The 27,562-nt window shown below is 45.7% G+C and overlaps 1 protein-coding gene across 1 annotated transcript in view; it reads left to right on the top strand.

Moving 5' to 3' along the window:
* Positions 1–27,562, top strand: part of LOC143784615 (unconventional myosin-X-like) — a 98,855-nt gene that overhangs the window by 63,141 nt on the left and 8,152 nt on the right. Inside the window, exons 10-32 of the mRNA XM_077273078.1 lie at positions 2,328–2,457; positions 2,841–2,959; positions 3,269–3,415; positions 4,058–4,158; positions 7,750–7,816; positions 7,923–8,015; positions 8,437–8,505; positions 8,989–9,071; positions 9,156–9,264; positions 9,581–9,661; positions 9,764–9,888; positions 10,092–10,206; positions 15,590–15,696; positions 20,051–20,341; positions 20,478–20,517; positions 20,667–21,455; positions 22,522–22,645; positions 22,854–23,100; positions 23,179–23,274; positions 24,338–24,431; positions 24,588–24,643; positions 26,531–26,673; positions 27,298–27,492. Of these exons, the coding sequence (XP_077129193.1) occupies positions 2,328–2,457; positions 2,841–2,959; positions 3,269–3,415; positions 4,058–4,158; positions 7,750–7,816; positions 7,923–8,015; positions 8,437–8,505; positions 8,989–9,071; positions 9,156–9,264; positions 9,581–9,661; positions 9,764–9,888; positions 10,092–10,206; positions 15,590–15,696; positions 20,051–20,341; positions 20,478–20,517; positions 20,667–21,455; positions 22,522–22,645; positions 22,854–23,100; positions 23,179–23,274; positions 24,338–24,431; positions 24,588–24,643; positions 26,531–26,673; positions 27,298–27,492 (3,421 nt within the window). The remainder of the gene's footprint in view (positions 1–2,327; positions 2,458–2,840; positions 2,960–3,268; positions 3,416–4,057; positions 4,159–7,749; positions 7,817–7,922; positions 8,016–8,436; positions 8,506–8,988; positions 9,072–9,155; positions 9,265–9,580; positions 9,662–9,763; positions 9,889–10,091; positions 10,207–15,589; positions 15,697–20,050; positions 20,342–20,477; positions 20,518–20,666; positions 21,456–22,521; positions 22,646–22,853; positions 23,101–23,178; positions 23,275–24,337; positions 24,432–24,587; positions 24,644–26,530; positions 26,674–27,297; positions 27,493–27,562) is intronic.

Raw genomic sequence — 27,562 nt, 5'->3', positions numbered from 1 at the left:
TGCCATGTTCATCTTTCATATATCACTACGGATTGGGCTCCCACTTTTGCACCCAGATGCAGGAGTTCTGTGTTTTTAAGAGGGCAAGAGGGCGTCAACACCAATGTGAGCGAGCCATAAAGTAGATTCTTAATCTAGGCAGTTTCAACAGCACGGTGTTTGGAGCAGGAGGCAACAAAATAAGGTAATGAAGTATATTACACAGATTTATGACCCTGCAAAAACTGATCAATATTTAAATAAAAAAAGTCTTGTGTTTTATCTGCCCAGTTCAAGCTCCCTAAAGCCCCCGTCTCACTAAGCGAGATCGCTGCTGAGTCACAAGTTTTGTGACGCAACAGCGACCTCAGTAGCGATCTCGCTATGTGTGACACGTACCAGCGATCAGGCCCCTGCTGTGAGATCGCTGGTCGTGTCGGAATGGCCTGGACCTTTTTTTGATCGTTGAGGTCCCGCTGGGTAGCACACATCGCTGTGTTTGACACCTTACCAACGACCTCGTTGACGACTCAGACACTGAATCGTCATAATAGCTCCCATGTGACATCGTTGTACAGGTCGCTACAGGTCGCTGGTGAGATGTCAAACAGTGAGATCGCAGCCCCGATCGTTGGGAAGATCTCACTGTTTGACATCTCACCAGCGACCACATAGCGACGCAGCAACGATCCCTGACAGGTCGTATCGTTGTCGGGATCGCTTTAGCGTCGCTAAGTGAGACGGGGCCTTAAGAATCTGCTTTCAACTGCTGCTCAGCAAGAATCCGTATTCTATTTACTGACAATCTGTGTGAAGTGATTTTCAAGTCTGAGTTTGGCCAAGGAGAGTAGAAAGGCTCCGACAGGGAAAGTCACGTACACTGTAAGTGTAGCGCCCCCACCGCCGCAGGGCCGAGGGGTACCCGGTACCGGGCCTCTGAGTCTCTGCTCTGGGGTTGTCACGGTGGCTAGGCCCCGGTCCGTGACCCTGCCGAGGGGCGCACAGTATCGGATAATGATGATAGGTGGATGTGGTGGTGCGGTGCAGTAAATAACGAGGACACCAGGTTGCAGTCTCTTTACTGAAGATCTCTGGGTCCTCAGTCCGGAATCCAGATAACCAGGCTTCGCAAGTCCGGCCGGTCCAATGGCACCTCCAGAGTTCTCTTAACAGGTGGAAATCTGGGCCTTCCTGCTAGCGCTAAGTGTTGCGGTCCTTCCCTGCTGTGCTTACGGAAAGTCCCCACAACTGTTGTCTGTTTCTTAAGTTCCCTCACAACTCGATTAGATGATGTTCTGCTAATCCTCCGTCCCTCCCTGATGTTACGGTTAGGACGGCACCCGTATGACGGGTAGGCTCGGAGCTCTTCCGGGACCCTAGAGTCGCCCCTCTCCACAAGTTTCCCCCCAAGACTGCATAGGTGATTTAGATGAGACAGCCCGCCTTAGACTGACTGTCCTGCCGTTGGTTTAGAGTATTGCTTGAAGCTGAATATTGTAATACTCCCTCGGCGTTCCGGCCACCGGTTATGCGCCTCAGTAGGATGTTGCCTCGGTCTTACAGCATGACTCCTACTGGTATTCTCCTCTTGCTTTGATCTCGTTTCTCACTCAGCACAATCTATCTCGCTTCCAATCCCTCCTTGGGCACCGCCGCTATACTGTGCAGGCACGGCCCCGTTACGTTCTCTTCAATTGCCAGGCCTCTGTCAGGATCCCACCCCTGACAGGGACCCTACGGAATCTTCTCCTGCAACACCCTCTGCCACAAGGTGTTGCCTGGTTCCAACCCAGTCAGCCTTCTGTCTAACTTCCTGCCTGACCCCCAGTTTTACCAGTATGTGAGGAGTGGCCTAATGAATAGAACCCTTAGCTCCCCCTGGAGGCCCGGCTGTGAAATGTATTGGTGTCTGTGATACCTGGTCAGATGAACTCCTTCAGTGCCATCAGACGTACCATGGCTCCCCTTAGTGGCGGAGCCACAGTACTGCAACGACCAGGACTCTGGGGCGCTGCATAAGCAGAGTACAGATTTTTTGCTGAGCAGCAGTTAAAAGCAGATTCTTATGGCGCTTGAACTTGGGAGATAAAACAGCTCTGCAGCATGGAGTTTGAGAGAGGGAAAAAAAAAAGCAAAATTTGGTAATGAAGTACCGGTATATTCCAAAAATGCATAACTGTAAAAATCATCAATTAAAAAGAAAATAAGCTAGCACTCCTAATCATAAAATTAAATTGAAAGATAAATAATCCCTGCCAAAGTGTTATGTCCAAGAAACTGGTCAGTCACTTAGTCAATATCTGTGGATTTTGTGTGGCTTCCCGCTAATCCTTGATTTCTGGTCACAGATGGCGCTGCAAGTGATGGATTTCAGCGATGAGGAAATCCGGGAGGTGTGGAAGCTGCTTTCTGGCACGTTGCAACTGGGGAATTTGGAGTTCATGACGGCAGGGGGCGCTCAGATTACAAGCAAAGCAGGTGAGCATCATTATAATGTAAATTATTACCTGAGGATTGTGGGAAAAATTAGTTTAGAAACTGGCTGATCACAGATCAGTAAATTGCATTTGACTGCACAACAAATGATTGGGTGGTTAGCACTGTATGGTGGCTCGGTGGTTAGCACTGTATGGTGGCTCGGTGGTTAGCACTGTATGGTGGCTCGGTGGTTAGCACTGTATGGTGGCTTGGTGGTTAGCACTATTCCTTTGCAGTGCTGGGGTCTGCTGCGGAATATAATGGCGCTATAAAAGCAAAGCAAATGCAAAACAGACTTAGATGTTGTGCCCTTTTTCAGTAGGATTTTAACTATTTTGAACATTTTTTTTTTTTTTTTCCTTTCATTTCTGTTTCTCCCTTAGTTTTGAGTGACGTGGCCGATATGTTGGGGTTGGATTCCTTCCAGCTGTCGGAGGTTCTCACTCAGCGATCAATGATTTTGAGGGGGGAAGAGATCAGTTCTCCCCTCACGGTGGAGCAGGTGAGATTGCGTGTCTCCTCTTACTATACAATCACACTCAGTAAGAATCATCCATCCTTGGCCACTTTCCCGGATCGTGCGCTCCTACGTATTTGCTTCTTTTTAAGTAGAGAAGTATAGACTGCAGGATCTGACTACACAAGGTTTGTTTGTAGTCTGTTACCGTGGAGACAGACTGCTCTTTGTATGAGCTTTAGACACAAAATAATGGGATATTTTTAATCTTCTCCTATTGCAAAGTTGCTTTATTTCTCATTGTTGCCGCACTCGCTCTGGTCCGAACATGTAATGTGCTCTCATCCTCTCCAGGCCATAGACTCCCGGGATTCCTTGGCGATGGCGCTCTACGCTCAGTGTTTCTCCTGGCTGCTGGGAAAAATAAACGCTCGTATTAAGGGAAAGGAAAACTTCAAGTCGATCGGGATTCTGGATATTTTTGGATTTGAAAACTTCCGGGTAATTTCAAGATTTAAACACTTTTCAAGGGGAACGCCACCTCTGGGCCACATGTTACTATTCCAATCTACATGATTCATGGAGTCACTTCTTCTTCTGATGATTTGGAACCACATGGCGTTTTCTATTCCGGTCGCTCCCAAAGTTTGAAGTTAAAAATCCTTCCGGTTCATTCCTTGAATCTGTATGCAGTCATGTGACCTAAAAGCTGGAGTCCCACAATGCACTGCTGTCAGGATGCATAATTGTATCTTTTAGCTTTCCGTCTGATTGGAGGATAGACTAACTTGTCACTTGGGGTTGTGTGGTCTCTAGTCCTTGGAAATGGCCCAACACGGTGGAGACAAGGCAGCATGGCCAATTTAATCTGGAAACAGCGCCACTGATGTCTGCAGGCTGTGTGTGGTACTGCAGCTCAGTCTCATTCGCTTTAGTAGCCTTGAGTAGCAATACCACATGCCAACCAGGGACAAAGGTGGCGCTGTTTCTGAAAGGAAGCGGCTAAGTTTTTATTATTTTATTCAAACCCTTTAATGGAGCGTCCCCATCCATACGCAGCCACTTCCATGCCAGGAACTGTTGTGGAGGGAAGCAGACCGTGTTGTGCGATCTTTGACTCCCTGTTATTTTATCGCTGTCCAGGTGAACCGGTTTGAGCAGTTTAATATTAATTACGCCAACGAGAAGCTCCAGGAATATTTCAATAAACACATATTTTCCCTGGAACAGCTGGAATATAACAGGTAATTAATTCCACGGCAATCTGATCTGTATGTGCTGATGATTTTATTTCTTTATTTTTTTTCTTATAAATCTAAAATTTAATCAAATAATAAAAAAAATCTTTAATTTTGTGTCTACGGCTCTTATGTAGACCGATGTGTCTCCATGGTGAAAAGCTGTACAGTGGATTCTACAGTCTTACTCCCTTCCCATGATACCTACCTGATTCAGAGGACTGAGAGAAGTAATTTATAACTTCAGAACCTGACTACATAGTGGTTTGTTTCCTACCTATTGCGGACTTATATTGTCTTTGCTGCATGAAGAGACCCATATAAATATATTTTTAAAAGTTAATTCTTTATTTAACATCAAAATTAAAATATTTTTTAACAAGACCAGACATAAACAAACTAAGTGTCCATGGACTGGATAGGATAGACTCGAACTTATGTACAGTGCTGATATTTTGTCACAATTGGATCCATATAAATATCACTGACCACTGTGGTGTAATAAATAATTGTCCTTTAGAAATCTCTAGTTGTGATAAATCACATATATTAGAGGACTATATATATCCTATAGCATACCAAGATACCGCATATCTAACCACTAGTATATCCATGTTGTTTATACAGACTCAAACATGTGATAACATTATCAGATGCTGTTAGGCATCATGCGGCTACTATACTACAGATTACTTACAAAATGAAGGCACCCACAAGAGTCAGCAGTGTAAGATGAGAGCCCACCGATCCTTCCACGTGCGCCCCGACGCGCGTTTCGCCCGTAAGCTTCTTCCGGGGGCGTAACCCAGTGAGAGAAGGGATGGCTTTTTGTGAGACGTGCAACCTATCATCTAGCGGTGCGTCATAAGGGGAGGTGTTACAGCGAATGTCCATCAAACTCAGCGGCGCATAGCGCTTCCATCCCATTCCTAGATGAAAGGGTGCTACTGAGACTGCGCTCACTGGAACGCTGCGTGACACGCAAGCATAACCAGCACTGAGCGCATCTCAGAGCGCCGGGACCTGGGATGTACTGTGCATGCGCTCCGCAAGATAGGCATAAGGAACAACAATTAAGGATACGAAGAGAAGCAAGAATCTTATTATTCTCATAACTATGGTTGTGAACAAGATATATATATATATATATATATATATATATATATATATATATATATATATATATATATATATATATATATAGTTATGATAGTATAAATTCTAGATGTATGATAAATATGATATTTATATAAATATATTGTTTTACATATATAATAATATTTATTAATAAGAATGGGATGATGTAAGGATATTACGCTTCTCTACAGTTATCTTTTTTCACATGACAATTGGGATAGTAAAATATTGGGTATGGTTAGGAATAGTATATTACTATATCCATATAATAAGGTTCTTTGGGCAATATCTATTTATATGTATGTAAAAACGTAAGGTAATTTTATATAGAGCACTAGGCACTTTATAGTTAAATAAATTTAGGCACTATATATTAATAACTAGCACTTTATAGTTCTATTGGACCCCTTTTTTATTAATTCACGTAATTTAATACATTTTATAATGTTCACTTTGTTATTAAATAAAAGATATCTATTATAGTTATGGTCACGTATATTTAATTCACATGCACCTTGTTATTCCGTCGGCTACACTAAGATATTCGTGCACTCAAATAATCTCCCTTCTTTCCTTATGCCTATCTTGCGGAGCGCATGCACAGTACATCCCAGGTCCCGGCGCTCTGAGATGCGCTCAGTGCTGGTTATGCTTGCGTGTCACGCAGCGTTCCAGTGAGCGCAGTCTCAGTAGCACCCTTTCATCTAGGAATGGGATGGAAGCGCTATGCGCCGCTGAGTTTGATGGACATTCGCCGTAACACCTCCCCTTATGACGCACCGCTAGATGATAGGTTGCACGTCTCACAAAAAGCCATCCCTTCTCTCACTGGGTTACGCCCCCGGAAGAAGCTTACGGGCGAAACGCGCGTCGGGGCGCACGTGGAAGGATCGGTGGGCTCTCATCTTACACTGCTGACTCTTGTGGGTGCCTTCATTTTGTAAGTAATCTGTAGTATAGTAGCCGCTTGATGCCTAACAGCATCTGATAATGTTATCACATGTTTGAGTCTGTATAAACAACATGGATATACTAGTGGTTAGATATGCGGTATCTTGGTATGCTATAGGATATATATAGTCCTCTAATATATGTGATTTATCACAACTAGAGATTTCTAAAGGACAATTATTTATTACACCACAGTGGTCAGTGATATTTATATGGATCCAATTGTGACAAAATATCAGCACTGTACATAAGTTCGAGTCTATCCTATCCAGTCCATGGACACTTAGTTTGTTTATGTCTGGTCTTGTTAAAAAAATATTTTAATTTTGATGTTAAATAAAGAATTAACTTTTAAAAATATATTTATATGGGTCTCTTCATGCGGCAAAGACAATATAAGTCCACAATAGGTAGGATATTAATTGGAAGTGCCATTATTGGTGATTTGAGAGGACTATTTGATAACACTTATAGTGGTTTGTTTGTAGTCTGTTACCATGGAGACACATTGCTCTGTATACACAAAATGGATTTTTAGTAAAGTTGCTTCCTCAAACTTATAAATGCAATTTCATGTGAGTGAAGTGTAATTATTGAAGAATGTATCATTTTTTTTCAGCTTATAAAATATATTTTGTTTTAATTCATCCACCATTTTCAAAATCACTGCTTACGGTCCGTATACGGAAGTATTTGCAAATAATGTATACAATCCAGCCCCAATTTCTCGTAGCTGATGAAGAACTTGTTGGGTTACTGCTGCAGCTTTGTGAACGGAGGTCAGGACAGATTTTAGGCCTTGGCATGGGAACACATTCACTTACAGCAAGCAGGGATATTGATAGTGGTGGAGAATGAGGACCCTATTGGGGAGATTTATACCGGATACTAATAAAAAGAATGCCGGCATGAGATGCCCATGATCTATTAAGGGGCTCATCACTTTTTCTTGGCTTGCGACACAAAGACAAATCTATGCCATTTTATACAGTCAATGTGGCGGGATGTACTGGCCCCACCCCTACCGCGCTCCACCACTACCGCTGAGCTCCACCCCTACTGCTGAGCTCCACCCCCTACCACTGAGCTCCACCCCTACCGCGCCCCACCCTAACCGCTGAGCTCCACCCCTACTGCACCCCACCCCTACCTCTGAGCTCCACCCCACCACGCCCCACCCTTACCGTGGAGCTCCACCCCCTACCGCTGAGCTCCACCCCTACCGCGCCCCACCCTAACCACTGAGCTCCACCCCTACCGCGCCCCACCCCTACCGCTGAGCTCCACCCCACCACGCCCCACCCTTACTGCGGAGCTCCACCCCCTACCACTGAGCTCCACCCCTACTGTGCCCCACCCCTACCGCTTAGCTCCACCTTCTTTTCCTTCATTTTATTTGATAGATCTGTTAGAAAAGTTGTAATTAGCGTGCGCCATAAATCGACCATAGTCTCCTCTAATGTTACAAAAGTTTCTGAACTTTTTTTTTTTGCATTCCCTTCTACTCAGGGAAGGCATACACTGGGAGGCCATTGACTGGATGGACAATGCAGAATGCTTGGATCTGGTGGAAAAGGTGGGAGCTGTGTATATATAATGGGTGATGAAGACTGGGATAGATGGAGACGACTCGCTGCATGCGCCGCCATCGTTAACTCTTTTCTTTACCTTCATTTCTATAGAAACTCGGTCTGTTGGCTTTGATTAATGAGGAGAGTCGTTTCCCAAAAGGCACAGACCTCACCCTGCTGGAGAAGCTCCATAACCAGCATGCTGTAAGTGCTCTTCACACTGCTGCCTAGTTGGGCCGCTTTCCCAGGGTGTTCGCTATAATATATTTTTCTATTATGTTAGAGCACCGACCTATTGTGGGCCCCAGATTCTTCTCCCGTTAATTACGGTACTCTTTTTAGGCACCCCGCTAAATCCCCCATAAAAACTAGACCCTATGATAAAATTCTGTCTGTCTAGAGCCGCCACTAGGGGGTGCTCTGGAGTTTGAGGACGGTCTTAAGTTTGCGAAATGCATAAATCCAATTATCGTATGTTCCCGCAGTCTCCATCCAAAATGTCCCCAAACTTTCCAGAACCTCAAACTTTGCACAATTATCAGTGGTCAGACTGGCAGAACTGCCCCATGAGCTTAAGACTGCTTGTGTGCTATAATTTTAATATGTAATTCTGTTTGTAACCCAGAATAACCCTCATTACGTGAAGCCGCGGGTAACCGAGAACCAGTTTGGCATCAAGCACTATGCCGGCGAGGTAAGGGACTACATATCTTAATCATCATCCTGCTCTTCTAGCATCATGCAGGTGCTGTGCGGCTGCCGGTGGGGGGGGTCTACCGTTGCGCTGCTGTGGCTGCCGGCATGGGGGCCTGCCCATGCGGAGTGGCGGCTGCCGGAGGGGGGGGGGGCTGCCCGTGTGGAGCGGCAGTTGCCGAAGGGGGGGCTGCCCGTGCGGAGCGGCGGCTGCCGGAGGGGGGGGCTGCCCGTGCGGAGCGGCGGCTGCCGGAGGGGAGGGGCTGCCCGTGCGGAGCGGCAGCTGCCGGAGGGGAGGGGCTGCCCGTGCGGAGCGGCGGCTGCCGGAGGGGAGGGGCTGCCCGTGCGGAGCGGCGGCTGCCGGAGGGGAGGGGCTGCCTGTGCGGAGCGGGGGGGGCCTGCTTGTGCAGAGCGGAGGCTGCCGGCGGGGGGAGCAGCATCCTATGATCTTATACGATCCTTTTTCTCGTCGTTGGCCATTTAGGTGATGTACGATGTGAAAGGCTTCCTGGAGAAGAACAGGGACACGTTTCGTGATGATATCTTGAACATGCTGAGAGACAGCAGGTAAGATTGTTTGGATATCTACCACACAAGGTGTGACATTGCATTATAAAGCGCCCCCTATACACATACATCTTCATTACTTAGGTTGGATTTTATCTATGACCTATTCGAAAAAGTCTCCAGCAGAGGCGGGGAGCAAACATTAAAGATGGGGACACAGAAGAAGAAGCCGACAGTCAGCTCTCAGTTCAGGGTAAGTGCAATGAGAATCCATCAATCTGCGCCTGATGCAGAACATCAAACCTCCTGTATAAAGAGATACAAATCCAACAGCCTGTGGCCACCACTAGAGGGAGCTTCTGAGCTGCCTGTATCGCCTGTATGCACTGAGCTCCCCCTAGTGGTGTCTACAGGCAGCCAGAACGAATTACCATGTGACTCAATGGCAATGCAGCGGATTTGGAGGTTTGCATCAGAAAAACTGAGCACCAACCACTATGAAAATACATTAAGAAACGATCTGTACTGAACGTTATCGGGAGTGATGTGGTTTTCTCCTATTCTTGTAGGAGTCCCTCCATTCTCTCATGGCAATGCTCAATACCTCAAATCCCTTCTTCATCCGCTGCATAAAGCCCAACACCGAGAAGGTGAGTACAAGTCATAAAGGCAGAAAGGCGCACTATCCTTCATGTGGACCCAGCCAAAATGTGGTTACTACTTACCCAGTTTTATCTTCGGGTTTATTCCAGCTGCCGGACAAGTTCAGCCCGGACGTGGTCCTAAATCAGCTGAGATACTCAGGAATGCTGGAGACGGTGAAGATCAGGAGGGCCGGATACCCCGTTCGCAGGCAGTACCCTGACTTCATGAGCCGGTGAGCACGTCAAAATAAATAGCAGATTGCAGTGCAGTTCACTACCATGCAAGCACAAACGATCAGGAGTGTTTCAACTCGCTGACAGCAAGCAGAGGTATTAAAACAAGTAAACCGTGGAGTTTTTGTTGGGTTCGGTCAGATTTGCTTTTTCACTTTTCTAGCATTAGGAGGAGTATTGACTCCTAATTATCTACACTTAGGTATAAGATGCTGCTGAAGAATAATACTGGTACGGATGATGATCGGGGAAAATGTGCAGCTTTCCTGCAGACCTTTGATGACTCCAAGAAAGAATGGCAGCTTGGAAAAACCAAGGTATAAAATACAAAGCAGGATTCAGTGTACGACCTGCAGCCTCCACTAGGGGGAGCATAGGAGCTGTATAACCCTGTCTGCCAAGAGCTCCCCCTAGTGGTGTCGCTTGTAAGTTAAACCCGTTTTTTTTTTGTCATTAAAGTAGCTGTTTCTCTGGCTTTTTGCTGTCTGTATTTGTATGCAATATTAGGGTAAGACTTTGTAAAATAAGCTGCTTAATCACCATATGTGCTGTAAATGAATAACTCAACTGGAGTCAAGGAGGAGGAGCCGCTCGGCAAGAGAGTCAAGGTTGCTATGTGCTTTACTTTCGGAGAACAGGATATCTATCCTCAAACCTGTACAAAACCCGACTCTGCTACTTGCTGTGGCCGGGACGATTTCAGGCAGGCTTGATGTCGGTCACAGAGTTTGTCACAGCAAGCCACATTGGGCAGACTTATGGTATGGCTGCCTTGACTCTTCCACCGAGTGGCTCCACCTTCTTGACACCAGCAAGGTCATTTATATGCAGGCGCTAAACTGAATATTTTAAGATATCTGGTTGTTGCAACTCGGAGACAATTTATTCCACCACATTGCATCAATCCCGATCAAAAATTGCAATATGTGGGCAGGGATTTAGTGAACCCTGACTCTTTTCAGCGCAGGACTGCGCAGATTTCACTGGACAGTCCCCAAAACTTTGGCCTGTATTCTCCTAGTATTATATTCAAGGACACCTATAGAAAGCAAAAGGGATCTAAAGGGATTTTTTATAGTGATGAGTGAATGTGTGCTCGGATAAGGCGTTATCTGAGCATGCTCGGCTGCTAAGTGTCCTCGGCGAGCTCGAATGCCATGTTCGAGTCACTGTTGAACAGCCGCCATGACTCGCACATATATCAACACCTTATCTGAGCATGTTCGCTCATCTCTGATTAGATACAAAGCCCCAAATACCCTGCACAGACTAGTACCTGCAGACACCACCAGGGGGAGCTCCCTGCATAAGGTCTCATTATGTAGCTCCATGTATATTGGTATGCAGTGAGCTCCCTCCAGTGGTGACTGCAGGAAGTAAGAGTTTACTCTTTACTAAATCTTTGCCATGCAGGGGATTTGGTGCTTTGTATCAGAAAAGCGAAACTCGGACCACTGTAAAGATGGATGCATCGGCCGGTAAAGTTATTAGTGGTCATGAGGACGGCCAAGGTATTTCTTTAGTGCCAAGAAGTTCCCCACTAGACCTCTGATGTATTACTAATACACATCCCTCCATTTGTTAGTTCTCATCACCAGTAGCTGTACTGGTACTTGTAGTTCTTCAACCGCTGGAGCTCCGTACATACCAGTTTTGTGATTGCAATGGATTTTTTTTTTTCATATTTATTGTGGTTGGATTCTCGTCTGATGAAATGTCATTTTATGAAACGATCATTGTTTCTGCGCTGAGACAGTCGTTTGGTCAGAAGTGATAAACCGCCGTGACTGATGAGTTTTCCCTGTGACGGCAGTGACCCCACCCTGTGGTATGAGGCAGTGGGCGAGGGACGGACGGGGGGTTTGTGTGGGTCATGGGCAAGGTGACATCACGTGGCGATAAGTCAGAGAGAGGGCTGCGGGCGTCACATGGGGCCGTCCCTGGTTGGGTGGCACCGGCCTGGAGCTGGGGGGCTGCCCGCCATGCCTGCGGAGTCACACTGGGTTATTGTGGATGGGAGCCGGTGGCCTGGGGCGATGCACAGAAAGCCTCTTTGTTCTGCTCGGGTCACAGGCTGCGCCTTTTGTCGTCGCGTTTGGGCTCAATGGGACGTGTTCTTTTAACAGTCGAGAAGTGTTATTGCAGTTAATATTGGTCTTAACCCTTATTGTGAGGCGTTCGCCCTCCGTACAGACCAAGTCCCCTCTAATCGCAGAAGCCTGAAGCTCTGAGACGTTTCGCCAGGTTACGGCAGCATAAATTAAAGGGGAGCTAAAAAAAAAAATCCCCAATCCATAACTTACCTGTTGGTTCCCCCCATCACTCGAATGCTGACACCCTGGTGGTCCTCGTCGGTCTTTATTCACTTTGGCCATAGCGGTCGTGCGTCACTTCTGAGGTCCGCGATTGGCTACTGTGGTCATGTGGCTGAAAGGCTCGTGACCACCAGAGTAACCAGAGACCAGTGTGGACCACCACAGTAAACAGAGACCAGTGTGGACCACCGGAGCGGAGCCTGGATTTGGCGATCCTGCTGGGAAAAGAAAATCAATCTGGGATCTTTAAACATTAAATGACAAATACTATAACTTGGGGATCAGTGGGTGTTTGAAGCGGGGGAAGATTATATTAAAGGGGCTCTCCATGTCTAGGTTTCTGGCCTTTGTTGACCAACGCGGTGTTAAAATCTTAAAATCAGATGGTTCTCACCCTCCCCTGGTCCAGCACCGTCTGTCTGTCGCTCCTGCTCGGCTGTCTGTCGCTGCTGCTCGGCTGTCTGTCGCTGCTGCTCGGCTGTCTGTCGCTGCTGCTCGGCTGTCTGTCGCAGCTGCTCGGCTGTCTGTCGCAGCTGCTCGGCTGTCTGTCGCCGCTGCTCGGCTGTCTGTCGCCGCTGCTCGGCTGTCTGGCGCCGCTGCTCGGCTGTCTGTCGCCGCTGCTCGGCTGTCTGTCGCCGCTGCTCGGCTGTCTGTCGCCGCTGCTCGGCTGTCTGTCGCCGCTGCTCGGCTGTCTGTCGCCGCTGCTCGGCTGTCTGTCGCCGCTGCTCGGCTGTCTGGCGCCGCTGCTCGGCTGTCTGGCGCCGCTGCTCGGCTGTCTGGCGCCGCTGCTGCTCGGCTGTCTGCCGCTGCTTGGTCTTTGTGCATTTTGGCTTCCGCGGTGACAACACAACCGCAGAGCAAACCAAGGGCTGCAGTCAATCATTGAGCTCGGCTACTCTGCACATGTAGACAGCACAAGCTGCAGTGCCAAGCTCAGTGATGGGCTGCAGTGGTGATGTGCACTGTAGTTGGGGCCGCAACAGCCAGACACCAAAGCCAAAGTGGCAGTGGAGACCCGCGCCGAGACTGGGGAGGATGACCACCCTATGATTTTATTGTATAGACACAGGGCTGGCCATTGGAGGATCCCTTTAAGGTTGTCATAGCATGCCAGTCTTAAAATGTAACTGTCATTATATGAAAGGTGCTGCTGATTGGTGGGGGGTGCAGGCCCTGAGACCCCCACCAATGAGATAAAATGAACTGCATGCACAGGGTGGTCTATGGGCTCAATAGTAGGTCCCTATGTCCATAGACTGCTCCTTTCGTGCAGCTCATACAGGAGAACGAGTTCTCGTTAATTGACAGCAAGCAGAGATCTTTAAAAGGGTAAAGGATTGAAACCTTTTATGTGTATCAGAATTGTGCAGAACTTTTTATTGAAAACTGGGAAAATCCTGCCCTGACCCCCTGCGGTCAGCTATAATAAGTGTTCAATTCCCCAACAGCACCGCCACAGGTCAGATGAAGCATTGCAAGGTGCCCATTAAAATGAGTGGGACGTCTGCGAATCCTTCAGAAAACAACGTCCTTTAAGATTATTCCCAACTTATGATGGATATTCCCGAGCAGTGCTGGTAAATGAAAGCAGGGTTCCTATTTACCTACCGCTTATTAAACATTTCAGCCATTCTTGAGATACAAACACTTTTTTTTTGTTTACAGCTCATTGTCTTGGAAACCGACCACCGCTGCTAGACAGAGCTTGTAAGCACTGCACATAGTCTGCTATCTCCTAATCCCGGGCGGCTTCAGCTCAGCGCTTACTAGCTGGACAGCAGCAGTGGCCGGTTTCCTAGACAACAAGCTGAAAACATTAGTATCTTAACAGCTTCAGAGTAATAAATTGGAGAAATGGTTTTTGTTTTTACAAGATCAGTCTATGAAGATGAGAAGAAGCCTTTTGAGCCATCGTCTATTACATAGGGGGCTCAGAATCTAGACTTGAGCCTATTGCGGGGTCCGGCCGTGTTCTTGCACCGACTCCAGGAGCTCAGTGACTCGGCTCCATGTGCTTGTTCTCCCGTCGATTGTTTGTGAACGGAAGGAACAACTTCTGGAAGGAAGCGGGGAGCACAAGGAGGGAGCAGCGTCTTTGTCATGGGGTTTAGCCAAATAAAACAGCTGCAATGTCCAGCACAGAGCGAGCGCTGCTGGAGGGCAGTTATGGGCAGCGCCATCCACCCTCTGCCCTGGTCTGTCTGCTGATCATGGCACCTGGAGCTCTTGCACTCCTTCTTGGGGGCTTATTTGGGGTCTTTGCTGGTTTCTCCTGTCCCTGGTCCATCACATGTACAGTTCTGGAGTGTGTGTGTCCAGGCCCATTGTGCAGCCTGGGTCGGCTCTGCGTCTCTGGATCTTCCTGCAAACCCATCTCTGTATCCTGTGTCTTTTTCCCCATCCTGTGCGCGTTCCTACATCCCAGGGTCCCTCCCATCCTGTGTGCCCAGCGCAGATGTAGCGGAGCGGAGCGTGTCAGCGCTACAATGTGAAGGTTGAAAGAATTTAGATATAGTAGGCTTACCCGCAGTCCCATGTAAAATCCTAGTGATGCAGATAAACCTGATGCATCATCTGACCTCTGAGAGGAAAGTTCAGCTCTGCTATATCTGTATGTGCATACATAGACAGCGCATGGTAATAACGATGAATGCTGGCTGGGCAGTGAGTGTGGATGGGGCCGCTGCTTTTTTGGCCAGGCGGATGGGGACTGCTGCGTTTTTGATCCGGTGGTGGGGGCCGCTGCAGTTTTGGCCAGGCGGTGGGGTCCGCTGCGGTTTTTGGCCAGGCGGTGGGGTCCGCTGCAGTTTTTGGCCAGGCGGTGGGGTCCGCTGCGGTTTTTGGCCAGGCGGTGGGGTCCGCTGCGGTTTTTGGCCAGGCGGTGGGGGCAGCTGCGGTTTTTGGCCAGGCAGTGGGGGCAGCTGCGGTTTTGGGCCAGGCGGTGGAGGCCGCTGCGGTTTTTGGCCAGGCGGTGGGGGCCTCTGTGGTTTTTGGCCAGGCGGTGGGGGCCACTGCTTTTATGGCCAGGCGGTGAAGGCCGGTGTGTCTATGGCCAGGCGGTGGGGGCCGCTGCGTTTTTGGCCAGGTCTGCACCTAATTCTTAAAACTGCACCTGGTAAACTCTACTGCATCTGCTTGTGCACTGCTATTCCGTCCTTCCAATCTGGTGCGTGCCCTTTTCGTGTTTGTGGTGTTCAGCTTACTGACTCATAACTGTGGATCATCCCCTTCTCCTCCTCTGCTCAACCCCTCCCCATAACTCCTTTCTTTTCTTGGTGCAAGAAGAATACCCTAGTCCAGAGCCGCACGGACCGCACGGCTGCAGTTCACACCTATCCTATGGCTCCCGTCATCTCACTTACAGGGTGTCTTCACTCACCCACAGGTGTTCCTCAAAGAAGCTCTGGAGCAGCGTCTGGAGAAGACTCGGGACCAGGAGCTGAGGAGAGCGGCTTTGGTCATCCGGGCGCACATCCAGGGTTACATCGCCAGGTACGGCTTTGTTGCGCTCGGCTCTTGCTCCTGTATTCTTATGTCTGACTGTGAAGATTATCCCAAGGTGAAACCGTGCATGCGCCTGATGGTTTACTAGACAGGCGCTGACTCCAGAGAACGTGGGGTTAATCCTATCAATCATTTCTGGAAAGCAATGAGTGATCTATACCGCAGGGGGATGTATGGTACGTGCTAAGTTATATGGTGTTTTAGAAACTTTTTTTGCCAACTGAAAAAGTTTTGAAAAGTTTTAAGAGAAAATTACGGAACTCTAAGAAGGTGAAAAATGCACCATTTTTTGCTCAGTACATTTGTGTAAATACTATGAGACTGCAAAAGTAAGAAATGTTTGGGTGTTTCGCCAAATATAATGTCGCTTATTGCATTGTGAAAAACTTGCCCCAATTTGCACCATTTTTACACATTCCTAAAGTCGTGCATCTCCCAGCACAAACCTCATCCCATTTTTCTGTAATTCCATTATTTTATCAATTCTGGCCCCAAGAGCTTACAGTCGTCTTTCCTTATTTGTGTAACATAAAGACATTCAAACTATTGAGCGAAGAACCAGAAGTCCTTTTAAATTAAAGAATTGTGGCCATTTCTTGTCAGAAGTGGCTCGGTGATTGGAGGTGGATGATGGTGATGAATGCGAGCTCTTATTTTTAGCCCCTGCTGTTACTCGGGGTCAGCGGGCCGGATGTAGGACAAGGTGATGTTTTTGTTCAGGGAGTAGATTGCAGGATGGTGCGGTGTTTGTTGCTGCAAGGAATCAGGGCAGCGAAATGAGTCCTATGTGAGATGCACATTTCTGCTTTCATGCATCTCGGTCCATCCAGGAATCATCGATAAATAGAGCAAATGGGGGAATTGTGGTGCTGCCCAACAAAAGACTCTGACCACTGCACTTCTAGTAACCGGGAAAACTACTAATATTAGTGTAATGGTGTTATTCATAGCACAGGAGAATTCTGAGTTTCTAATGTCCCTGTTTTTTAGGAAGACTTGGACATAAATACATTTATTCTAGCATGCCTGGTGATCTACCTACTATAATACTGCTCCTATGTACAAGAATATAACTACTATAATACTGCTCCTATGTACAAGAATATAACTACTATAATACTGCTCCTATGTACAAGAATATAACTACTATAATACTGCTCCTATGTACAAGAATATAACTACTATAATACTGCCCCCTATGTACAAGAATATAACTACTATAATACTGCCCCTATGTACAAGAATATAACTACTATAATACTGCCCCTATGTACAAGAATATAACTACTATAATACTACCCCCTATGTACAAGAATATAACTACTATAATACTGCCCCTATGTACAAGAATATAACTACTATAATACTGCCCCTATGTACAAGAATATAACTACTATAATACTGCTCCTATGTACAAGAATATAACTACTATAATACTGCCCCTATGTACAAGAATATAACTACTATAATACTGCCCCCTATATACAAGAATATAACTACTATAACACTGCTCCTATGTACAAGAATATAACTATTATAATACTGCCCCTATGTACAAGAATATAACTACTATAATACTGCTCCTATGTACAAGAATGTAACTACTATAATACTGCCCCTATGTACAGGAATATAACTACTATAATACTGCTCCTATGTACAAGAATATAACTACTATAATACTGCCCCCTATGTACAAGAATATAACTACTATAACACTGCTCCTATGTACAAGAATATAACTATTATAATACTGCCCCTATGTACAAGAATATAACTACTATAATACTGCTCCTATGTACAAGAATGTAACTACTATAATACTGCCCCTATGTACAGGAATATAACTACTATAATACTGCTCCTATGTACAAGAATATAACTACTATAATACTGCTCCTATGTACAAGAATATAACTACTATAATACTGCTCCTATGTACAAGAATATAACTATTATAATACTGCCCCTATGTACAAGAATATAACTACTATAATACTGCCCCTATGTACAAGAATATAACTACTATAATACTGCTCCTATGTATAAGAATATAACTACTATAATACTGCCCTATGTACAATAATATAACTACTATAATACTGCTCCTATGTATAAGAATATAACTACTATAATACTGCCCCTATATACTAGAATATAACTACTACTAGATGGTGGTCCGATTCTAACGCATCGGGTATTCTAGAATATGCATGTCCACGTAGTATATTGCCGAGCAACGTAGTATATTGCCGAGCGACGTAGTATATTGCCGAGCGACGTAGTATATTGCCGAGCGACGTAGTATATTGCCGAGCGACGTAGTATATTGCCGAGCGACGTAGTATATTGCCGAGCGACGTAGTATATTGCCGAGCGACGTAGTATATTGCCGAGCGACGTAGTATATTGCCGAGCGACGTAGTATATTGCCGAGCGACGTAGTATATTGCCTAGCGACGTAGTATACAGCACAGAGCCACGTAGTATATTGCACAGCCACGTTTGTCACAGGTTAAAAAATAAACATATACTCACCTTTCCGAGGGCCCCTTGTAGTCCACGGCAGCTTCCGGTCCCAGGGTTGGTCTGAGCGCAGGACTTGTGATGACGTCATGGCAGGTCCTTCTGCCATACCATCTTTGCCACCGCAACCTGCAACGGAAGATGGCGGGTGGCGCGAGCGGCTCAGCGGACTACAGAGGGTGAGTATAGCAGGTTTTGTTTTTTTTTTTTAATTATTTTTCACATTACATTTTGTACTATTGATGCCGCATAGGCAGCGTCAATAGTACAAAGTTGGGGACACACAGGGTTAATAGCGGCGGTAACAGAGTGCGTTACCCGCGGCATAACGCGGTCCGTTACCGCCGGCATTAATCCTGTGTGAGCGGTGACCGGAGGGGTGTATGCGGGCGCCGGGCAGTGAGTGCGGGGAGTAAGGAGCGGCCATTTTTTTTACGGACTGTGCATGTCGCTGATTGGTCGCGGCAGCCATGACAGGCAGCTGGCGAGACCAATCAGCGTACGAATAACCGCGACAGACAGACAGACAGACAGACGGACAGACAGACGGAAGTACCCTTAGACAATTATATAGTAGATAATACTGCCCCTATGTACAGGAATATAACTACTATAATACTGCTCCTATGTACAAGAATATAACTACTATAATACTGCCCCTATGTACAGGAATATAACTACTATAATACTGCCCCTATGTACAAGAATATAACTACTATAATACTGCTCCTATGTACAAGAATATAACTACTATAATACTGCCCTCTATGTACAAGAATATAACTACTATAATACTGCCCCTATATACAGGAATATAACTACTATAATACTGCCCCTATGTACAAGAATATAACTACTATAATACTGCCCTCTATGTACAAGAATATAACTACTATAATACTGCCCCTATGTACAGGAATATAACTACTATAATACTGCCCCTATGTACAAGAATATAACTACTATAATACTGCTCCTATGTACAAGAATATAACTACTATAATACTGCCCTCTATGTACAAGAATATAACTACTATAATACTGCCCCTATATACAGGAATATAACTACTATAATACTGCCCCTATGTACAAGAATATAACTACTATAATACTGCCCTCTATGTACAAGAATATAACTACTATAATACTGCCCCTATATACAGGAATATAACTACTATAATACTGCCCCTATGTACAAGAATATAACTACTATAATACTGCCCCTATGTACAAGAATATAACTACTACAATACTGCTCCTATGTACAAGAATATAACTACTATAATACTGCTCCTCTGTACAAGAATATAACTACTATAATACTGCTCCTATGTACAAGAATATAACTACTATAATACTGCCCCTATGTACAAGAATATAACTACTATAATACTGCCCCTATGTACAAGAATATAACTACTATAATACTGCCCCTATATACAAGAATATAACTACTATAATACTGCCCCTATGTACAAGAATATAACTACTATAATACTGCCCCTATGTACAAGAATATAACTACTATAATACTGCCCCTATGTACAAGAATATAACTACTATAATACTGCTCCTATGTACAAGAATCACTGCTATAATACTGCCCCTGCGGACATGGACTGGACAGTCGTTTCAGCATGGTTTCCCTGTAGAATATACTGAGTTTTCGCTATAGTTTCATCTTTTTGACCTTTTGTATGCAGTGATTCTGTAGATTCGGGAGGCTGAGAACATGGACTGGCAGGAAATTGGACATATTGACAGTGTCCTTGGTGGAATTTAAGCACGCAGTAACTTCCTCCCTCTTTTCTTGCAGGAAGCATTATAAGCACGTGCGTCTTGGCATCATCACCATTCAGAAGAATTATCGAGCTCATTTTTGGAAAACAACATACCTAAGGCTTCGACATTCGGCTGTGCAGTTTCAGAAGCACTGGCGCGGGAGGACTGCGAGGCGACTGTATCAGCAAATGCTGGAGGAGGAAAGGAGATGTCGAGAGGAGGAGGAGAGAAAACGGAAAGAGGAGGAGGAGAGACTAAGGCAAGAGCTGGAAGAGCAAAGAAGAATGGAGGAAGAGCAGAAAAGACGAGAAGAGGAAGAGAGACGGTAATGGATCGCCCAATCCTTGGATCTCTTCTTCACTCTGTGGATCTGTTGGAGCTTTTCAACTTCAGTTCTTTGAGGATTTGTCATATCTTGGGTTGGCCGAATTCAATTCTGTAATTCCTTTTTTTTTTTCCAGGGAGCAGGAGCGGCTGGAGGCTGAGCTCAGGGCTGCTCAGGTTAGTCTGGCATTGTTGGTTCACATTTTCTTGTCGACTGTTGTGCACTAGAAGATAATGGCCCTCACCAACTTGGCCAAAAAACGAACGGATGGGTGTCTCCATTTCTCCAAATTCTATCTTTTAAATTTTATTACTATATTTTCTAGGAAGAACAGGAAAAAGCTCAAAACCTGGAGAACCTTCTCCTCCAAGAGGAGGAGAAACGACAGATGGACGAGATCTTGAGACTGGAAAAAGAGATAGAGAAATTGCATCAGCAACAGAAGATAGACGGAGTGTCAATCACTTGCACGGATACCCGTAATGAGTTGACGCGACAGCGGGAGGAGCAGATCCATAAGCTTGAGAAGGAAGCCTCTCGGGTGGCTCAAGAGTTCTTGGAGCTGTTAGATTTTGGGAACTTGGATGAGAGCGCCAACAGCTTAGAGAATGGCGTTGAAGGAAACTTGAACGTGGTAGGCAGTTTGGTGGCCCCTTTGGCTGAGGAGGAGGTTGATGAAGGATTTCACGCAGATGATGAGATGTTACCACCTCCACCTCCGATGTTATTGGAAGAAGATGACTACGGGCTTAGGACAAGCGAGAGCTTTTCGGAAAATGGAACCTACACGCAAATTCCTGGCAACTCCACTGATTCCCAGGTGTCTCCTCTAGAGCCACAGTCTGCTCAAGATGTGTATAGCGCCCTCTCTGACAAATCTGAGAGCATCTATCAGTGTCTGTCAGATATCCAGAGTAACAGCGAAGAGGCCCAGGAGCCCATCTACAGCTACCCTCCGGATGTGGAGTCAGACTATGACCATGAAGAGTTTGATGAAGGTCCACCGGGTTCTACTGATGCCAGGAACTCAAGTGACGGTCACTTAACCGATGAAGAGATTCTTCGGATCTCCAAACCCGGCAGCTACGGATCCCAGTGTGGAAGTCTGGACTCAGTGAGTAGTGTTGTGAATTCTGCTCTTGGGCTCCCTCCGGTGGTTGTAAGTGGTAGCGCTGCTGTCTCTGAATCGCAGCATTTATCAGGTGTGTTCACTTTCTGCAAATCTGACTGGGCTATTTAGTCTTGCTTCACCCTTTAGTTAGTGCCAGTTGTCCATTGTTCCTGGAGGATTCACATCTCTGCCTGGTCTCTCCTGCTTTGCAGTTCTTTTCAACAAAGATAAGTTCTGGCCTTGATTTTTTGCTCTCCACATGCTGTGGCCTTATTGTTCAGTTCTTTTCCATGTTTTTTTTGTCTTGTCCAGCTTGGTCTGTATAAGAATTTGTTTAGCCAAGCTGGTATCTCTGGAGATGCAGATATACCCTCCATATCTTTAGTTAGCTGTGGAGTTTTTGTATTTTCTGTGGTGGATATTTTCTAGTGTTTTAATACTGACCGCATAGTACTCTGTCCTATCCTTTCTATTTAGCTAGAAGTGGCCTCCTTTGCTAAATTCTGATTTCAGTCTGTGTATGTTTTTTCCCTCTCCTCTCACAGTCAATATTTGTGGGGGGCTGTCTGTCCTTTGGGAATTTTCTCTGAGGCAAGATAGTTTTCCCTTTTCTATCTCTAGGGGTAATTAGTCCTCCGGCTGTGTCGAGATGTCTAGGGAGCGCTAGGTACATTCCACGGCTACTTCTAGTTGCGGTGTTAGGTTCAGGGTCTGCGGTCAGTACAGGTACCACCTTCTCCAGAGTACGTCTCATGCTGCTCTTAGGCCACCAGATCATAACAGAGTAGCCCCATTGGCTCATTGTCTGGTCTTGCTCTTCGGGGAACATGCACACATGGTGTCACGTCTCGGGTCGGTATGTGCACAGTTCCTGTTTTTCTCTTGCATGGACTTGCGATATTGACTTTTCTGAGCTCATCTGTATTTTAGTGGCCACAGAAAAGGTTTTTATTGTTACTTTTAGTGTTTTGCTTGAGCTTTGCAGGAAGTGTTTATGCTGAGATTACAGAATAGCGATGAAAAGCTCCCAGTGTGGACGACTGAGGTTTATTCAATATTTTTCTTGTAGTTCTTGGACAGTGATGAAGAGGCAGACAGCCATATTGACACCGATGAAGAACTGATGACTTCACGTGTCACGCTGTTTAATGGAGGCGGCCCCCCCTATTTCCACAGTTACTTGTATATGAAAGGTAATGGATTTAATCAATTAACTTCATACATTTCCTTCTTTAGATGAAGGTTTCCTCTGATAAGCTGAACATGGGGTGCCTTGCTGCTTAGCTGTCCCTCACCCCCAAGGGATCTACTGCAGTCTGTCGAGGGGCCTAGTTTTAAGTTTTCCGGGAGGATCAGAGAAGCATTGTACCGCTCTCCTCCATATTGATCTTGTCCTTCCAGCTGGCGGCCTCATGAACATGTGGAGACGTCGGTGGTGCGTCCTAAAAGACGAAACCTTCATGTGGTTTCGGACTAAACAGGAGGCTTTGAAATCAGGCTGGCTCTATAAGAAGGGAGGTGGGATGTCGACATTGTCCCGGCGCAACTGGAAACGGCGCTGGTTCGTGCTGAGAGAGTCAAAGCTGATGTACTTTGAGAATGACAGCGAGGAACGACTAAGGGGCACGATCGACGTCCGCAACGCTAAGTAGGTCCCCGGATGGCTGGAGGTATGGTTCACGTATTACATCCTGTGTGTGTCTGACTCCTGTCTGCTGTGATTCAGAGCCATCATTGATATTCATGAGAAGGAGAACGCGCTGGATATCGTCACCGAGGAGCGAACCTATCACATCGTGGCAGAGACGCCTGAAGATGCCAGGTAAGGGTTACATTATAACTTATGCAAGTTTTGGGGCTGATGCACCAAGAATGGTGTTTTGTACTCTTAATGAAGAGTCTGCTGGAATAAAATGTGCCAAAATTGTTAAAAAGCGTGCACCACTTAATGATGGTGTGCATCTGCCTCTGAAGAGTACTCCTGGTGTTCACTGGGCTACATTTCTGGTGTAACTTGTGCCACTTTTCTAACTTCTCACACATTCGTGGCATAACTGATAAAGAATTTGTTGGGCTGCATTAGGCCAAGCAAATCCAACTCTTCAAAAAGTTAAGAGTCTGGAAAGACACCAAAAGTAGCAAAACTTGAGGAATCGGCCAGTGAATGTTGCAATTCGTCACCAATTTCAAGATGTTTGTTTGCAGTCAATAAGCAGAAACCTCCTTCTTTGGATTCACGGGATAAAATTCTTTGTACAAATGCACATTGGCTACAAATGTATCCAGCCGACTCCAGATTGAAACCTATTTACCTACATTGATACTTTGTAGCAAACCATCAGGACATGAGGAGTCTTGTGTTTGTGATGCCTACATATTTACTGATATGTTGCAATAAAACGCAATCTATTTGATCATTAAGGCTATGTGCACACGTCAGGATTTTGTTGCAGAAAATTCCTGAAGAAAACCGGACATTTTCTGCAAGAAAACCACGTGTTTTTTTTCGCGTTTTTTTCCGGAGCTTCCCAATGTATTAAATAGCGGGAAAACGCAAAATTAATGAACATGCTGCGTTTTTTACCGCAATGCTTTTTTTTCGCATCATGTGCACAAAAATTGCAGAATGCATTCTAAATGATAGGATGCATACGTACGCGTTTATGCGTCTATATAGCGAAAAAAAAGCGAAGAAACCGCAACGTCTGCAGACAGCCGTATAGCTGACATTTACTGACTGCAAGCAGAGGTATAAGGTGGTGAGCAAGTAAAGCACAAAGCAGAACGCTTCCTATACACCGGGTGATTTGGGACCACTCGTGTTGTGACTTATTGTGGGCCGGGAGGACTGACCCAGAACCGTATCCTCCTCTCACCTCTTGCAGCGGCTGGTTCAATGTCCTGAGCAGAGTTCACAGTGCGACCTCCCAGCAGCTGCGAGATATGAGGGATGAGCAAGCCAACCCCAAGAATGCTGTGGTAAGTGTCTGTGTGTGAGTCACGCCATGTTCTCAGGAGTCTCGATTCCTCCAAGTCTCCTGCAGAGAGGACCGCGTTGCCCCATGAACCCGACTGTGGTCAGACATTGTCCCGCTCCATCCTGAGACCAGTCTTTCTTCTTTCTGTCTTCGGCAGGGAACCCTGGATGTCGGCCTTATTGATTCTGTCTGCGCCTCAGACTGTCCTGATCGGTAATCACTTATTTTCCAATAAAAATTGTGAAAGTTGGAAAATCTATTACAATTGTAGAAAAAAAAAATCAGGCAATGATGTGTGTATAATTTAGAACATTTGTTCAGGGTTAGAAAAAAAAAAAAAGTTGCTTTCTTCCGGAAACGGCGTCAATGGGTTGTCTGTTATTGCAGCTTCGCTCCATTGATGTAAATGAGGATAACATGCAATACCGCATGCAGCCTGTGAAGAGGTGTGGTGCTGTTTCTGGAAGAAAGTAGCTGGAGGCTATTGGGGCACTCTATGATTTATTAAATAGACCTATATACATATGTGAAGAATGTAGGGGAACCCCTTTAAAGAGAACTTGCCGCTTGCTTTAAATATATATATATATATTTAACCTGGTGTAAATGCCGCTGTTCTCCTGAATCTAGGGCTGTCTTTCTTCTGTTCCTGCGCCTCTCAGTTCCTGAGATACAGCCCCTTGTTCCCTGTATTTAAATCAAGTCTGATTAGCAAAGTGGGTGTGGTCCTCCTGAGGATTCCAACAGAGAAAAGCTTAAAACCACGCCCACTTGTTACAAACACTAGATTTATGTACAGATAAGAAGAGGAGGCCATATCTCCAGAATGGAGAGGTGCAGGAACAAAAGAAAAACCATGCCGGATAAGGAGAACAGCAGTCTTTACAACTGGTAAAAAAATTGACAGGTCCACTTTAAGACTATATGTAGTTCTAAATGTTATTTGCAACTATTGTGGTATAAAAGGGCTCATGCGACAATTATCAGATGGTATTGCCTTTGAATTGTGATTTGACACAACGTTTATACCAAAGTATCCCTAGAAGACGTCATGTAATTCTATTAGAGGCCACTAGAGGGCGCTCACTGCATATGGATTTATTAAGTTATAGTGGTGGCTTTTTAAATTCTGATAGTGAGCTCACCCTAGTAGTGGCTGTATGAATTGTAATAATGAGCTCCCTCTAGTGGTGGCTGTATGAATTATGAAATGCTGTGCTCCTAATAGTGGCTGTATGAATTCTGATAGTGAGCTCCCTCTAGTGGTGGCTGTATGAATTCTGATAGTGAGCTCCCTCTAGTGGTGGCTGTATGAATTCTGATAGTGAGCTCCTTCTAGTGGTGGCTGTATGAATTCTGATAGTGAGCTCCTTCTAGTGGTGGCTGTATGAATTATAATAGTGAGCTCCCTCTAGTGGTGGCTGTATGAATTAAGATAGTGAGCTCCCTCTAGTGGTGGCTGTATGAATTCTGATAGTGAGCTCCCTCTAGTGGTGGCTGTATGAATTCTGATAGTGAGCTCCTTCTAGTGGTGGCTGTATGAATTCTGATAGTGAGCTCCCTCTAGTGGTGGCTGTATGAATTCTGATAGTGAGCTCCCTCTAGTGGTGGCTGTATGAATTCTGATAGTGAGCTCCTTCTAGTGGTGACTGTATGAATTCTGATAGTGAGCTCCCTCTAGTGGTGACTGTATGAATTCTGATAGTGAGCTCCCTCTAGTGGTGGCTGTATGAATTCTGATAGTGAGCTCCCTCTAGTGGTGGCTGTATGAATTATGATAGTGAGCTCCCTCTAGTGGTGGCTGTATGAATTATGATAATGAGCTCCCTCTAGTGGTGGCTGTATGAATTCTGATAGTGAGCTCCCTCTAGTGGTGACTGTATGAATTCTGATAGTGAGCTCCCTCTAGTGGTGGCTGTATGAATTCTGATAGTGAGCTCCCTCTAGTGGTGACTGCTGTTATCCAGAATTTTATCATTTAACTCAATGGTTGTGACCCCGACCTTACTATGTAGTAATGTGTGAACCGATGCATGTAGCTGGGAAATGCTCCCATTAAAAATCCTGTGATCTCATTCATCTCTATCTCTTTTTTTACAGACCGAATTCCTTTGTGATAATCACTGCCAACCGGGTGATTCACTGTAACACGGATATTCCGGAGGAGATGCATCACTGGATCTCTCTGCTCCAGAAGCCGCGCGGAGAAGCCAAGGTGGACGGACAGGAGTTTCTGGTGAGAGGTAAATGAATCGGAAACATGAACGGCAATTGGTGGCTGCAAAAGAATGTTTTAATGAATTATTGCTAATCAACAGCAGAATATTCTTGCCTGTGGGCAGTGTTGGGGCCGATGGCCCTATGAATACTCTTCCTGCACTTCTGCTTAGTCCTCAGCATTGTAGCGAACATTCAGATCTCTTCTTTTATTTACTTACCCATGGAGCAAAAATAAAAGTTGGCTTGTAATTGACTGCACTGACCTACTAAATCACAGTGGCAGGAAGTGTTGTCATGGGACACCGAAGTAGAATATACCCCTGTATACTGTATATATTCCAATTGGATGGTAGAAGGACGCGTCATCAAATGACCACTGCTAGAGCAGTGGAAAGAAGTGTTGTCATGGGGACAGAGAAGAATATACAAATGTATACTGTATCTATTCCAATTATTTCCTGTGTGGCCCTGTGTCCTTATGACCACTCTGAGCTGCTGGAATGCCATTGCAGGAAGTGTTGTCATGGGGACAGAACATACAGCTATATTATAGAAAGCATAGCTTGCTCTTTGATGCTTGTGATATTTTGGCTGCAGGGGGCTGCATTTTATGTAACATAATATTGCTCGTGTTCCCGCTCTGACAGGTTGGATCCATAAAGAAGTGCAGAACAGCAGCAAAATGGCGTCACTCAAATTAAAGCGTCGCTGGTTTGTTCTGACCCGAAACGCTTTAGATTATTACAAGTCCTCCGAGCGGACGGCATCCAAACTGGGCACCCTGGTCCTGAACAGCCTGTGCTCCGTGGTGCAGCCGGACGAGAAGACCCACACGGAAACAGGTGCGGTGACCAGATCCCTGCAGGGGCGCTCCGCCACCGTCCTCCCTGTACTCCCACCCATCAAATCAAT

The sequence above is a fragment of the Ranitomeya variabilis genome, chromosome 7 (genome assembly GCF_051348905.1).
Source record: "Ranitomeya variabilis isolate aRanVar5 chromosome 7, aRanVar5.hap1, whole genome shotgun sequence".
In the NCBI taxonomy this organism is placed as follows: Eukaryota; Metazoa; Chordata; class Amphibia; order Anura; family Dendrobatidae; genus Ranitomeya; species Ranitomeya variabilis.
Note: the sequence above shows the minus strand (reverse complement) of the source record. Positions and strands in the feature narration are given on the sequence as shown.